Source organism: Aspergillus ochraceoroseus (assembly GCF_002846915.1).
Source record: "Aspergillus ochraceoroseus IBT 24754 chromosome Unknown P175scaffold_3, whole genome shotgun sequence".
NCBI classification, from domain to species: Eukaryota; Fungi; Ascomycota; class Eurotiomycetes; order Eurotiales; family Aspergillaceae; genus Aspergillus; species Aspergillus ochraceoroseus.
The window spans coordinates 21,578-36,645 of record NW_024468478.1 but is presented as its reverse complement, the minus strand read 5'-3'; the positions used below and the strand labels follow the sequence as shown (position 1 = coordinate 36,645).

Here is a 15,068-nt window from a genome sequence, read left to right as displayed (position 1 = left end):
TCTCCTGTACCCCCTCAACCCCCGTCCTCCTAGTTCCTCCAGTTCCCTTCAGTCCCAACCCCCCAATTCCGCCCCTCCCTCTAGCCCTGGCCGCCAATTCGCTCCTCTTTCCGAATTGACCCCGCTCTGGGTGGGAAGACGAAAACTAAGGAAGCCAAATGGATGACTGGGGACTGGTCCAGCCCTTCCTGTCACGTCTCCATTTGGACCAAATCCCGTATTCTGGTGGCAACATAATGCCCGAAGGCATTAGGTCTGTCTAAACACTTTTCTTTTCTTTTTTTCTCTTTTTTCTTCTTCTTCGGGTTGCAAAGGAAATTGGGTCAAGAGGGGCACAAGAAATATAAAAGTGGGAGACATGGACAAAAGGCAAGGACTATTTGTCTCGGGCTGATCCGCATATTTTATAGATGGAGGTTTCCCGGTGGTCAACTACTCCTCCCACCTCCCATTTTATTTTGCCCCTTTTTTTTCTCTCTTCTCATCTTTTTCTCTTTTATTGAAACCATTGCCTCCAAAATTGGAGGTTTTATCACCGTTTCCCCTCCATCTCAGCTGAGCGGATCCATGTTCTTGTCAATATTAGGGGGCTGGGTGGCTGGGAATACATAGGCGTTAAAGAGAAGGATCGGGTTTATTCGACAAAGGAAGATGACGATATGAGGACTGAAAAGCTACAGGCTGGTAATTTATGACAAACCAAATTATCTTTGCCATTTGATGTCCGCCGATATGAATCTTGGTGTCTGTTCCCTATGCTTGTGAATAGGATTTTGGGTCAAGAAGGTTACTGCAGCTATGGATGAATATAAGGTGAGTATAAAGACAATCAGTATGGGGTCATGTGTTGTTGTTGTTGGTCACCTTACTATATTTTCATCTAACTTCCTTTTGCTTTGATTTTGTGCCCAACCCCCTGGGCTCCGAGACCTTTGTTTTGCAAATCTTCGCCGGATCAAAAATTCGTTATGAAAAGCGGGGTGGCTGACGCAATCATAGAGTTCACGATATAAGAAAAGGTTGAAGATATCGAATGTTGAGGGAGTTAGACATCACTGCATGATCTGGAGCCGAAGGAGCAAAGGGCAGGCAAGACATCCCAAGCTCCGAAGATAGGTCTTGCCTGGCACCATATCGATTCCGGCAGCCTGAAACTACTTCGAGTGGCACAGCAAGGCAGAAAATGACTCGCAAAAACGGAACCAGCACGGTGTAACCAAAAAAAAGGCCCGTTCTGCTCTACCAGAAGAGGTTCATCGAAGCCGCCTGTTGGCGGATGTCTACACCCTTAGGACCGAAAATGACTTCACGCCCTAGAGATCAGACCCGGTACCAGGAAACGAAACGGCGACAAGCGCTCTAGACGCCGCCAACATGGAATGTTCAATGGGGAGCAGATTGGAGTGGACCTAACCCAATTGAAAAGTTCGAACTACGTGCAGATACCGGGGATCAATGGAATCGGTCCACCTCCAAACAGAGACCAAAGACTGCCCTGCATGCTTCGGAATCCATTTTTTTCCCCGTCGGGAAGCCATTAGAATGAGATGAGGGAGGAAGGGACTGGAAGAAGGCGAAAAGGTGGAGAAAAAGATTCATGCAAAGAAAAACGAATTCTCCCGCAACCCCCTTCGCTGACATGATGATCTGACAGCTTAGGACATAGAGTGCATGGCATTCTTGTCTTCAAGTGGACGACCAACTTGGGCAATGGAATCAAACACCACTTAAAATCTTGGGACTTCTCACGATGACATCCACCCACAACCACCGAGACCACTAAAATCCCAGTTCCCCGGGCCCCGAATGCAAGTCTCAAGCACCGTCATTGCCTTACGTCGTCGCTGCCTCGCGCCATCCCAAAATTCTCCCCTTATGCCGTTGGCTGGGCCTTCCTTTCTGTTTCTAACGATGCCTGAGCACTACCAAAAGGCAGAGGCTGCACAAAACTAATTGCAACAAAAAAAAAAAAAAACCCTCCCTTTCTTTCCTCTCATACGAGCCCGACCGGACTACTGGGTAACACGGAAGCCCAACGACACACGACGCAAATAATCTAGAGGTTGGGTTGGGACGTTCCTTCGGCATTCCAGGATTCCAAACCTACGATTGCATGGCTTTCCCCTCTTTTTTTTTTTTTTTTTTTTTTTTTTTTCTCTCCCCTAAACTGGCAAAGCAAAAAAAAAAAAAAATAAAGATTCCTGGCTCTCTGTCGCCTGAGGAATGGCGGCTCTCAAAAATTGTCTGCGTTTACCTTAATCGGGTAGGCTCTATGCAACATTCTGCTTGAAATTTCACCTGTGCTGCATGAGATTCCTGTTAGTATCTGCCTTGAGCAGGCTGCTGGGTGCTGCTGCATGTCTCCATTTTAACCCACAGCGAATAACGGGGGAAACCCTGTGCGGGTAAGTAGGGAAATTATGGAGAGTATACGGAGTATCTTTTTTTTTTTTTTTTTTTTTTGGCTTCCAACTCTGTCCGGGGAACTTGCATTTTCCCACGCGAGCTGGCAAGATCACCACCACACTTCCCATTGAAAGATGGAAAGAATTACCAGGTGCAGAAAGGGTGTGGGATGCACCAAAATGTGGGGGTTGGGTGGAATTCGCCCAGTTATTATTCGTTTGCTCGCGCTGTTTCTCACCGCCACATGCAACCCCCGATAAGTCACAGTCGGCGGCTGAATCAATTTGACAATTAAAAAGAGGTTTTTTTTTGGGGGGGGGGGGGTCTTCAGACTGATTTACGGAGTAGCTGCTGGCTGTACTCCGTATCTAGGGACTGGCTGGCTTGATTTGATACCTAGTTATAGGCCAACTAGCCGGCTCGGATGTCAAGGAACGAACTAACTCCCAACCATCTAGACCCTTGTCTGGCTTTTCTGGAACATAGTGGGCTGATAATAAGAAGGGGGAGGGAGATCATGCTCCTCTCCTCCTCCTCTCCGTCCAGCCCAAGAAGGGTGGTGATGTTCATCTTTCCTCGGCCTTGAAACAGGTACTGTATTCTATCTATACAATGGGCAGGATTCACACAGTGTATACTGAAGAGTGCCAAGTAGCCTGGTTAAATTGAATCTGTAATAGAAAAACTACTCTAGATAGCACTAGAAGAAGACCACAGAGCATGCAGAGGGGGGTATTTACAAATACATAAACTTCAGTATTCCTCCTATTCTCTACCTACCTACTACTCCCTACTTGCCTAAATACCTCAATGCCCACCCTCGCTTCTTTCTCTCTCTTTTCACCCCGACCTAAATACATAGAGATAATACAGCATGATTTTCGTATACTCTCTATACTCTGCAAACAGAATGATAGTTAACGTTGAATGATGACGTTGATATTCGAGCGGGTATCTATCTATCTATCTATATGTGTATAACCAACCTAACTAAATGCCCGCAACCAGGGAATCTTAAATTCAAAACAACCCTTTTTAAGTCTCCTATTATCCATACTCTAAATCTATATTTCTACCCCTGGCGCGCCACGTAAGCATCGCTACTCAGTAGGAGATGGGTGAATTTTATCTACTCTCTAGCGGGTGAGAAAGACGAGGCGGATCGGATGCAAGGCGGGGTAGGTCGATCGAGACGGAAGTAAAGGATATATAGAAAAGAATAATCGTAATGGTGGATGTACCATCAAAGGAGAAGAATAAATGCACGTTTCTGGCAAAAAAAAAATACAGTCCCAAAGGGTAATATAATGTAGAATGTAAGGTAATGTATAAGCTGTCGTTCTTGTTCGTCATTCGGTATCGAAGACCAGTGCGGAGAGGGAGGTGATTTGCTAGAAAGCAAATATACCATTGCTCAAAAGAGAGAAAAAAAAAAATCAACGAACTGACGCCATGCAACGAGGTCAAAGGTCCAAATGAGTAATAAGCCTGAAATTCCAACCCCCCTGATGCTGATAGGTATCCTTCAAACTTGAAAGCCGAATGCAAGATGCATGTGAGAAATTAAGTCCGCGGTAAAGGGAAAAAAAAAAAGAATAGATGGGCGGACAAGCAGTAACATATGCGAAGTAAGACGTAAAATCATCCCGGTGCGCCTTTGCGTTCAATGACTCTTACCAACCCAAACCCCGACCCAATAATGAACAAGAAGAGAAAAAGAACATGGAATAATGCCAGGTACATCATGACAACAACAACACGTGTATCACCGCAATGAAGATAGTGTCGCTAAGTCAGGTCGAAGCCTGCAACGAAAGAGAAGGGGGGGGGGGGGGGAAGATACTGATCGAATATGAGGATTGAAAGATAAGGGTCTCTCTTAATCCTCTCTGCGAGTGTCCTTGTTTTCGGCCTTTAGACGATCTCGAAGTAGGAGTAAAGGCCGGCTGGGGTCGAGAAGGCCCATCATCATCTTCCCGAGTTCATTATGTTTGATAGGTTTGGTGACATAGTCGTTGAAACCGGCCCGTGCAGCGTCTTCGATCTGGTCGGACATCGCATTTGCAGAGAGAGCCATAATTGGTATTTGAGGGTAGTGGTTTTTAAGTTCCCATAGACGAATCTCACGGCAAGTTTCGTAGCCATTCTTGACAGGCATTTGAATATCGCACTAAATTGTGGTCAGTCGCAACACAGGAGATGATAGAAGAATCAACTCACGATAATCAAGGAGTAGTAACCCGGTTCCTTAGAAAACACCATTTCTGTGCATTCCTGGCCATTTGCTGCGGTTTCAGCCATCACCTTGATCTTATCGAGATATTTCAACATCACCTAAAATTGTTCTTAGCGAAAGCGAAAAATAAGCTTGTTTGGGATTACATACCATCCGATTGGTTTCATCATCCTCGACGAGCAAGACCCGGTATCCTTTGTTCCCAATGACCTCCTTCACCATCTTAGACATGGTCTTGAAATTATTATTGATCTCACGGGCCATATCTTGGTTTCTATCTTTGCTGAGGTCTCGCCGATTGTTCGGATCGAAAATGGGCGAGAAAGCAGAGGGCTTGACCGGCTTAGGGACAGTGTAGACGCGCTTTCCGCTAGAAGAGAGCTCCTTGATTTTTGAGCTTATCTGTCTCTTCTGGTAAAGGTCAGAAATAATGACAAGAACTGGTGCTTTGTCTGGCTCGCAATCGGCGATATAGTTGACCACCTCCAAGACATCGTCGACGACGGGTAAGTTGAGAACTAGGTGAGTAGTGTTGGAGGTTGAATCACCATGCATTGAATCTTTCCAATCTTCAACATCAGGGAGCGACGTGATGGAAAATAGAATCTCATGAGGGACCACCTGCTCGACATGCTGCGTGATCGCATTACGCGTATTGTCCATAGGGCAAAGGAGAAGGATTGAATAGGAGTCATACGGCTGTGATCCTGAACCCACTTCTGTCCCAGTGGCGGTGCTTGTAACGGGAGGGATAGACGCATCGAGCGGGTCGGATACCGGTTTGGAAGCGTCGATCTTAGCCAGAGGATCAACATTAAGAAGATTAGGGGTTGGTAAAGCGGATGATTCGGATGGCGGTTCAAAGAGATCACTCGAGGCAAAGCGAGCCGACAGGTCAGAGCTACTTGGAGGTGGCGAAAGGGGAGGAGATTCGAGAGCAACTGAAATATCAGCAACTTCTGAAGTCTTATGATCAGGAGAGTCCTTGGATGCGAAAAGAAGTTTTTGAAGCGACGTGGCTTTGGAGAGCAGCCCGTGGGCCTCCTGAACAGGTTGAGGTTCGTCGGGGGAAGGTGGTGGGGGGGCGTCAATTTTGACATAAAATGAGAATTTGGCGCCCTGGCCTTCTTTGCTACTAGGTGTTAACTTGCCCCCATGCATCTCGACAAGCTGCTTGGAGAGGAACAGTCCAAGCCCACTTCCTGCATTTTGCTGGGAAGCATTCTGTCCGAGTTGACTGAACCGCTGCATTAAACGGTTGGCATCCCTCGTGCTAAAGCCCTTTCCTGTATCAACAACGTCAAAGTTCAACAACAACTCAGTCGGTTTAGGAAGAGGCGACGCAACGTGGTGGATAGAACAGTGTATGTGGATCTCTCCCTGAGCAGTGAACTTGACTGCATTACCAATAAGGTTGATCAGGACTTGTCGTATACGGAACCTGTCACCGATCACCATCTGTGGAACATCCACATCCATTAGATAGTTCATTTCGAGACCCTTATCAATGGCTCTGGAGGATACAGTATCAATGACATCTTCAATCACTGATCGCACGTGGAACCAGGAGTTGACTAATGACATTTTCCCGGCTTCAACCCTCGACACATCGAGGATGTTATCCACCAGTTCACGGAGATTGGTGGAGCTGTTTTGAATGGTATCAAGCATTCGCCGTTGATCGGTATCTAACTGCGTATCGAGAATGAACGGGATGGTGCCCAGGATTCCATTGAGGGGAGTCCGAATTTCATGCGACATGTTGCTGAAGAATTTGGTCTTCGATTCCATTTGGCTGTTGAGCTGTTGCATCGCTTTATTAAGCTCTCGTTCCAGGTTCTTACGATCGTTGATGTCAGTGCATGTGCCGTACCACGACGCCTCCCCGCTCCCGAAACTGCTAATCTCCACTCGGGCCAAGCGAACCAGATGCCATCGGAAATCGCCACCCTTGGAGCGAAGTCGAATCTCGGTCGAGTAGAAAACACGTCCGTTTTCATCTTGCTGCACAGAAGCAACGCCCCGCCTAACAAGTTCGTCCAGAGCGGGCGTAACACCATAGTTGAAATGTTTCTCCTGAGGGGATGCCTTAGGCTTTGGCTCGGGTGTGATCTCCGAGAACGGTGCAGTTGCGGCTCCTTTTTGAGACTCCGCAAGATAAAGTGATAGTAAGCCACATTTTTCCAGGTCATCATGATGGACGTGTTTCGCAAACCCAAAATTGAGAGACTCCTCCAGATTCTGGCCGGTGTAAAGATGCCACTGTTCATTCACGAAAATGAGACCCCTGTACTCAGTTGCTTCGAATACTACTTGGGGGACGGAGTTGGAAAAGGCCCGGTACTTGGCATCAGTTGCGAACTTTTCCCTTTCCTGAGCAGCCTTCAGTTCAGCAATATGTTGCTCGTGGATATCAAGGAAGGAGCCGATCCAATACAGCACCTCTCCAGTAGAAGAGAGCAAGGGGTTGGCGCGAAAGATGAACCAACGATATGCCGACTCATCATTAAACCGTCTAACGCGCACCCGGTCAGTGAATTGCGAGCCTGTACGTAGCGCATTCGCCCATTCTTCCGCCACATGGTCACGTTCGCTACTGTGGATGTTTTGCCAAGGGTCCCGGAGCCTCTGCTCCTGAGGTTGACTTCTCCGATAAGCGTCAAACTTGGAGTTTGTCCATACAACTTCTCCGCTTTGCGGCTTCGCAAGAAAGAGGTGTAGAGGGACCGAGTTCAACATAAGTTGGGCCACAGTATCGGTAAACGGGCGAGGAAGCTCGCGCTGGAGTTGCGCGTAGAAGGAATTAGTCGATGGATGGCGCGAGGAAGCGTGCGTTGGCGATATTACGGGTTGGGGCCTCGATTCGGTAGCGGGAGAGGCAACCGTTGCGCCTAGATCTGGTGTGGCAGTCTCTTCCTCTAGAGGCCTCGTCCATCCTTTCCCGGGCGATGAAGGCGAAGGGGACGCAATAGTTTGCTTAACCTTGGATAATCGGTTCCTATGCTGTGTGAGAGCTTCACGGAAGCCTTTTGGCTGTGGGACATTGAAATAACTGTCCACAGACTCATTACCGGGTCTCGCAGACGACCCAGGGGATTCCAAGTAAGTGGCACCTCCTGCGCCAGCAGATGTCAGGTCAAGAGCCGGTGTTCCAAAGGCAGACACGGTGGGACTAAATCTAATCGGATTTGTCTTCTCATCGGGGCTAGATAGACTAGCTCTGGTCGACAAAGACCCATCTTCTGCGATTGTGTAACTGACGTGGCCACTGAGACCGGCCACAAGTTCCAATTCACTACTCTCGTCAGAAAACGTTCCTCCCAGCCCCAAGAGGTTTCCAAAACGCGGGGCCTCGAGCCGAGAGGCAAATTGTCGTTCGAGTTGACTATATTGTTGCGCCAAACGAAATGAGGTCGTAAGATGAGGCATGAGGTAGGCTAGAGATTGCCTCAAATTTGAGGGATATGGGATGATTGGGGATAATATGGAGATGATTGCGACAGGGAATCGTAATGGGGAAGAGGCAGACTGTGGAGAGGGCCCGGAGTGTAGGAGAGGAATATGGACTACAGACTTTGCCAAGTCCACGCCAATAGCCTCCAAGGGGTGTAGGTTGGAGTAATCGTGTACCGGGGGGTGTTTTGAGAAGGCGCTCTCGTCAACTGCGTGGCTGGTAAAGAAGGGATTTTGATCGGCATGGGCGCGAGGTGCTGGAGAAGGAGCTGGGGACTGTGACCACGGCGAAGGAGGCACTTGTTCATACTCATCGAAAAATTCCATGGAAGGAATCCTTTCCGCAAGGATGTTCGGAACGGCAGGATTGGAGATAGACCTGGATCGGGCATTGAGCACTGCTCTTTGGGCTGGTTTGTGACAAGGCTCAGTGATTGGAGTCACCTGAACTTTGTCTTCGGGTGTCTGAACGGGCTCCGGGTGGGATTGTTTGGATGCCAATGACTGTGAATATTCCCGGGTAAGAATCACGGGTTTCGTTCGCCCAAAAAGCTTCACAACCCCGGTTCTCTTGATTAGTGGATCTGCCTCAACTTCCAAGGCCCTAGGTGTGGGAAAGACGGCTTGTCGATGGCCAAACTGGGACGAAATCAAAGGGTCCCAAGAGGGGTCTGTTTCTGCAATCATGGGCGGTTCGATCGGGGTCTGTACTCGTGGGTTCTCCGGATTTGCTGGAATCTTTGAGCCCTGCACTACGTCTGCATCATTCCAAGTAGACTTCTTGCGCTCCTTGCCAAACCCAGCGAATGAATGTCGTGCTAATAGGGGTGGCCGCACACAAGGGGCTGATGCCGCAACTCCATTCACCAAATTCGCTGGGGAAGACTTTGGTTTCGGCTTTTCCGTCTGAGAGTGTACCTTGTTGCCAGTTGTAGCCAACTCGATTGGTGAAGGACGCGACGGTGGATTCGCCAGGATACTATCGTTGAAAACCGCCTTTTGCCCCCATGGAACGTTCTCAAGATCTGTCGAGTCACCAGGCACAGCCAGGGAGGCCCTCTCAGCTCCGTAATGCTTCCGAAGAATACGAACCACATTATCCCACCAGGAATCGAGACCGGGGTCTGCATTTAATCGCAGGGTGAGTTCGTAGAGGTTGGGGCTTGGGTAGGCAGGATCTTCGGCTACTGGCTTGCAGTCTGGGGGTAGAAACGCAGGATTGGAGGCAATGGGGAGGGTGGAAGCGGTTAATCCCCCCGCAACCTTGGACGGTGCTACGTGACCTTTCAGCTTTTCCGTGGGGAGGGTCAGCTTGAAGGAGCCATTGTCGATCGGAGGGAAGAATTTTGGTTTCATGGATGACTGCGCGGGCATTTCAGGGAACGGGTATGACGGGGTTCGTTCGGCAATATTGTCAGGGGTTGTCTGCGAGTTCAAACACCTAATGGTAGCACTAGAGCCAGCAGAATCAGGCGCTCCGGTGGACGTGAGCGCGACTTGGGGGGATAATACATTGGAAATGCGTCGTTTCCGCGTGCACTCATGGGGGCTGAAAGGTATGGAATCTTGCGACGGAAGGGACTCTTGAGTAACGGAGGAGGATTGCTTCTGGGAATGTTGCATCTGTTGGTAGAAAAGCAGCTCTTCCATCTGCCTGCGCAGGTCTTTGAGGGTTGGCAAATTTGGCGCGTGGTCCTCCTCCGGTCCTAGCCAAGGACCCAAAGTCTCTTTCTGGGTGGGTGGCGGGAACTGGTACACGCTTGAGGTCTGTCCAAGGGGAGATTGAGAACAACCTGGGTTAGCCTTCCGGACGTTATCAGTTAGGTCCACATTTCCTTCGACGGCATAGACATTATCTTCGCTCTGAACAAAACTAGAAGTGGATTGGGAAGAGTCCCGGTGATGGGAGAGGGGAGCGGCAACGGGCGAAGGGGCCTCGGCCGGCGATGGACGCGGAGGTGTCCTCATAGTGTCAACCTCCCCCATCGTAGACTCCCTCCACCGCCGGTCAATTATTCAACGCTCCTGGGCGAATCCAACTCCACAGGAGGCAAATGGGGCACTCATCTCTCGGACAAAGAGGTCCGCGATCACGAATGGACGAGAAAGGAAAGATATGGGGTTGGAACAAGATCAAATCGAGAGGTAGAAGGCGGTCGCGAGGGATTAGGAACGAGGCGAGATTAAAAATAGCGTCTTTTCGAGTGAGAAAAAAGCAGAGGCAAGTAGACTTATATATATGCGTGCATATACATATACATATACATATATATATATATATAAGGAACGAAGCGAGAAGAGGAATCCAACTGTACAGAAAAGATAAAGAAAAAAGAGGGGAAAGACTCAAAAGGGGTGGGTAGTGAAAAAAAATGGCAGTCAAAAAAAAAGGTCGCAATAAGGTACCTGTCTACAGGTTAGAGAAGAGAAACCACAAAAGGTAAAAATGGATAAAACAGAGCAATGAGAAAAGAGTATCTCGATTTGATGAAGAAGAAGAAAAGAAGGAGAGAAAGAGGGAGAGAAAGAGAAGAATCAGAGAGAAAAAAGGTGGGAAGAGAGAGGGAGGGAGGGAAGTGGTCTAGGTGTAAGAGATGGATGGGTACAACAAGAAGAGACGGCGCCGATAGGTAAGGCGAGAGAGAGAGAGAGAGAGAGAGAGGGATGTGTTTAGGGTAGAGCCGATAGATTCGAGGAGTGGAGGCAAAGGAAGGGAAGGTGAAAAATAGAGGACTGACCTTTTCTTTTCCGTCTATTTGGTTGCTTTCTTGCTTTCCTGCTTTCTTGCCTTCTTGTCGAGAGTACGGAGCACGGAGTAAGGAGAGTAAAGAATGAGAGAGCGCAAGATTGGTCCTGATTGACGAAAAATAGAAGGGAAAAGGAATGAACGGTTACTGGTTTAATTTGGGGGGGAAGAAGAGGAGGAGCCTGTCTTCTGGGGCAGCCACTATGACGTAGCTGTCACTCTTGCAACTTAGCGAAGAGGATACCCAACATAATCCTTATTAAGAGCTGCGTTTGAGAGGTAAACGGGGATTCTTTGGAGAATAATATGATATGGTATGGTAAACCCCAAAATTAAAGTAAACCAAAAATAGAGAAGAGGAAGAAGAAGAAGAAGAAGAAGAAGAAAACGGGTAGGGAGGGAGAAGTTGGGCAAAACAAGGTGACGAGGATGACCAAATGGGAATCGGAAAGAGGATAGTCCGCGAGGTACAGTCCAGAAAGATTTCTACTAGTCGTAGTAGTGAAATACTCAATCTCTACTAGTAGTTGCTAAAGAAAATCATATCTCTATGTTAATACAGGGTAATACAGTACATGAAAAAACAGCAATAAGGAGGGGACTGATGATGATGATGATGGTGGTGATGGTGATGATGATGATGATGTAATGCATCAATTTCATCATGCATGTCAACAAATTCCAGTACCTAGTTACTTACTAGGTATAGTATAAGCATCTCAGAATAAGAATCAAACAGTACACTGTAGAGATTAACTTGCAAGAAATATCCCAATCAATTAGGTATTGTATTTATGATCCTTCGTGTCAGGTTCGATCCAACTTCTCGAATCTTGAGGGTTGGAGTACTGACTAGTTATAGTTAGTTAGTTAGTGTTCCTGGGTCAAAACACACACTACTGGAAATAAACTACACAGACCCTGTTCGAAGATGCTTCCACGCACCCCAAGGCTAATATTATTAATTTATTAATGAAGCCTCACGCACTAACTAGAATGAAAGTGGATTTGATTCTCCAATAATTCATATCTGGGAAAATATAAAAAAAAAAAAAATTCTTTTTCTCCGACAGAATACTCCGTACAAGGAGGAATTCATTAAGGTCCTTTTTACGGAGTGCTTTCTTTGGTACTCCGTACTCGAAAATTTTGAAAAATAAAAAGAAGAAATACCAACCACTCAAATCAAAAACTCTCATGCACTCTCCCTTCTCCTGGACAGAGTCTCTATTGGTAAAGCAAGTAGGTGCCCCATCGAAAGGAATGGTGACGATATAGGCTTGCCTAGTGTATAGAGTAGGTACCGAATCAGAATGAATCCGCAGTCCTGGCTCCACTACTTACATAGTAAGTTACCGTACCAGACTGGAGTACTCAGTACTGTGCTGTATGTCGGACAAGGATAAATAGGTAAACCACACCTAGACTAAACTACTACGTACCAAGAATGAGGATCGATCGCATGGTCAGCCGGCATTCGCCACGCTAGTTTTCTTTTCTTCCTTCCATGCCCCTATTCTTGTTAACCTCCATCCAATTAACACAGCCCTGGATACGGAGTCTTCTCGACATCCAACTTAGTTAGTCCGGACCCGGAGTCGTACCCTGTATGAATCGGAGTAAGTACTAGGAGTAGGGGGAGGTCTGGCTTGCTACATTGGATGGGTGCGGTTCTCGTCGACTTACCGTTCGTGCTATGGAACCTTAAAAGACTGAGAAGCTCCTCGTGGAAAGCATAAACAAACTCTGAAATAAAAACAGTTGCGTGTTCCGATTGCTTCCGGGGAACAACTTGTCTATATTTAGTTAGGGTCGAGGACGTTATTTGTTATCCGTTCCGGAGTACCTTAGCTAGTCTGCGCCATCCCATGAATGACGTTGCAAGTTGCCGAGAAGATCGGTAGATATAAATAGTTATACAGAGTCGGTCTCAGTCAATGTTTCATAGTCTGTTTATCATATAATATATATATAATATATATATACATAGACAGGGATCTACATGGATCGGTAAGGAATGGTCAATAGACATTATTCGATCCATCCCATTACATTATAAACGGTTTCCGATATTCACATGCACCGACTTCACCTGCGTATAAGCCTCCAAGCCTGCCTCGCCGAGTTCCCGTCCAATTCCGCTCTGCTTCACCCCTCCAAACGGAACCCGAGGATCACAGTCCTGGCTACTGTTGATCCAAACCATCCCCGCCTCGATCTCTGCCGCCACACGATGTGCCCGCTCCAGGTCCTTGGTAAACACTGCAGCCCCCAGTCCATATGACGTATCATTTGCACGAGCCACCGCCTCCTCTTCCGTCTCAAACGGAAGAATAACCACAACAGGCCCGAAAATCTCCTCACGGTAGATCCGCATATCATCCGTGACGTTTGTAAATACCGTAGGTTGGATGAAGTAGCCCTTGCCGTCTTTACTGGTTGCCGCGCCGCCCGCAACGACGGTTGCGCCTTCAGACTTGCCGAGCTCGATGTACGAAAGCACGCGCTCATATTGGGCGCGCGTCACCTGGGGACCCTGGAAAGTGGACGCATCCCACTGGTCCCCGATAACGGAAATGGTCTTGACAGCGTCCAGGAACTTTTCTAAGAAGGGCTCGAAGATGTCCTTCTGCACGAAGATGCGCGAGGTCGCCGTACAGATCTGTCCTTGGTTGGACATGATGCCGAGATGGGACCATTTGACCGCCTGTTCAATGTCGCTATCGCTAAAAACAAGCAGTGGCGACTTGCCGCCTGTCTCCAAAGTGACATTTTTCAACGTCCCCGCAGCCATTTTCATGACCTCTCTCGCTGTTGCGGTTGACCCCGTGAAGGCGATCTTACTGACGAGGGGGTGCTGTGCTAAAGCCGCGCCGGCTTCTTTCCCATATCCGCTAATAATATTAACCACACCAGGCGGGAATCCTGCTTCTTTAATCAACTGCCCCAAAGCTAGGATACTTAGTGGTGTTTGCTCCGCTGATTTGATCACAACCGTGTTTCCACACGCCAGAGCAGGACCTAGTTTCCAGGCTGCCATAGAAACAGGATAGTTCCATGGGATGATCTGTCCGACGACGCCGATAGGCTGACGTAACGTGTATGCGAATTTCTGGTGTGTTGTACTGATCGTCTGGCCAAAGGTCTTGTCAGCCCAGCCGCTGTAGTAGCGGAGGGTGGTGATGGCTTCGACCAAATCATCACTCAAGGCAGCGTGATACGGTTTTCCTACTCAAGTAATTAGCTCACGTAACAGTAAACGCAAAGGAGATCATAAACTAGCCATTGTCCCAGGCATCTATTGTGGCAAAAAGCTCCTTTTGCTCTTCAAGAAGGTCCGCGAGTTTACTCATTAACCGTCCCCTGTCTGTGCCTGGAAGCAGCTTCCAGGTAGGATTTTGCAGTGCCGCTTTCGCCGCCTGCACAGCCTTGTCGACATCCTCTGCTGAGGCAGCGTAGACTGTGGCGATTTCGCATTCCGTTCTACTCTTCGGTTAATTCGGCGAAGAATATGAGTTCAATTGGATTTAACGTACGCAGGATCGACAGAAGAGATCAGTTGTCCGCTAGACGACTTGACGAATTCATTGTTGATGAAGAGGCCGCGTGGTTGCCGATAGCGGCGGCCATTTGGAGCGATGAGGTCGACAAATAGATCTTGATCTGACATTTTGTATCTAAGATATACTAGGTGTGAAGAGGGGAAAGGATTTAAAAAAAAAAGAGTTGGAAAAAATGGATCCTTATATCGAGGAGAAATGCTCTATCATTTATTCCCTTCCAAACCCTCCACAGCGATTTCATCGAGGCCCGGCAGAACCTCATGTACGTAGCCTAATCCGGAAGGTCGTGCCGAACCCCGGGTCACACAGCATCTTCTCTTTACACTCGGAATTTCATTCTCTGTAGCCTTTCTCTTCCTTCCTTTCACCTCAACCGCGGTAATATTGGCATGGTAGGGCTTCCCGGCACGAAGGAAGGCAATTCCTGCTCGAGATCGTGGCGCAACCCGTGGGTTTTTGGTTTGCATTATCCGGACAGACACCACCAAGGACATGCAGCACCGAGAATAGACAGCAAGGATACAAGACAGACTGGATGAAGGTAATACAGAGCAGATGGGTAACGTAAAAAGAGGAAAGGGAAAATCGAAATGAAACGCCAGAATACCGAAGAGGGAGATACGGATGAGCTGAGAGGTAGAAATTCATGCATGTTACCTATTTA

At 47.9% G+C, this 15,068-nt stretch overlaps 2 protein-coding genes across 2 annotated transcripts; both read right to left on the bottom strand.

The window, feature by feature from the left end:
- Positions 1 to 4,285: 4,285 nt before the first annotated feature.
- Positions 4,286 to 10,081, bottom strand: pkhB (putative sensor histidine kinase/response regulator; the record flags this gene model as incomplete). Its single annotated transcript, XM_040898336.1, has 3 exons — positions 4,286 to 4,576; positions 4,627 to 4,740; positions 4,793 to 10,081. 3 exons carry the CDS (start codon positions 10,079 to 10,081, stop codon positions 4,286 to 4,288), a joined length of 5,694 nt encoding a protein of 1,897 aa, XP_040752690.1.
- Positions 10,082 to 12,766: 2,685 nt separating this feature from the next.
- P175DRAFT_0556274 (uncharacterized protein) lies at positions 12,767 to 14,577 on the bottom strand. Its single transcript, XM_040900685.1, has 3 exons — positions 14,378 to 14,577; positions 14,125 to 14,324; positions 12,767 to 14,069 (listed from the first exon to the last, which is right to left on the bottom strand). The coding sequence occupies exons 1-3, from the start codon at positions 14,509 to 14,511 to the stop codon at positions 12,895 to 12,897; spliced, it is 1,509 nt and encodes a 502-aa protein (XP_040752689.1). The 5' UTR covers positions 14,512 to 14,577; the 3' UTR covers positions 12,767 to 12,894.
- Positions 14,578 to 15,068: the final 491 nt, after the last annotated feature.

Excerpts from the sequence above, each read along its gene's own strand:
- P175DRAFT_0556274 (XM_040900685.1), bottom strand. The coding sequence starts at position 14,511 with ATGTCAGATCAAGATCTATTTGTCGACCTCATCGCTCCAAATGGCCGC. Across the intron at positions 14,325-14,377 it reads ATCTCTTCTGTCGATCCTGC|AACGGAATGCGAAATCGCCA; the intron begins GTACGTTAAATC and ends ACCGAAGAGTAG. Across the intron at positions 14,070-14,124 it reads AATAGATGCCTGGGACAATG|GAAAACCGTATCACGCTGCC; the intron begins GCTAGTTTATGA and ends TTACTTGAGTAG.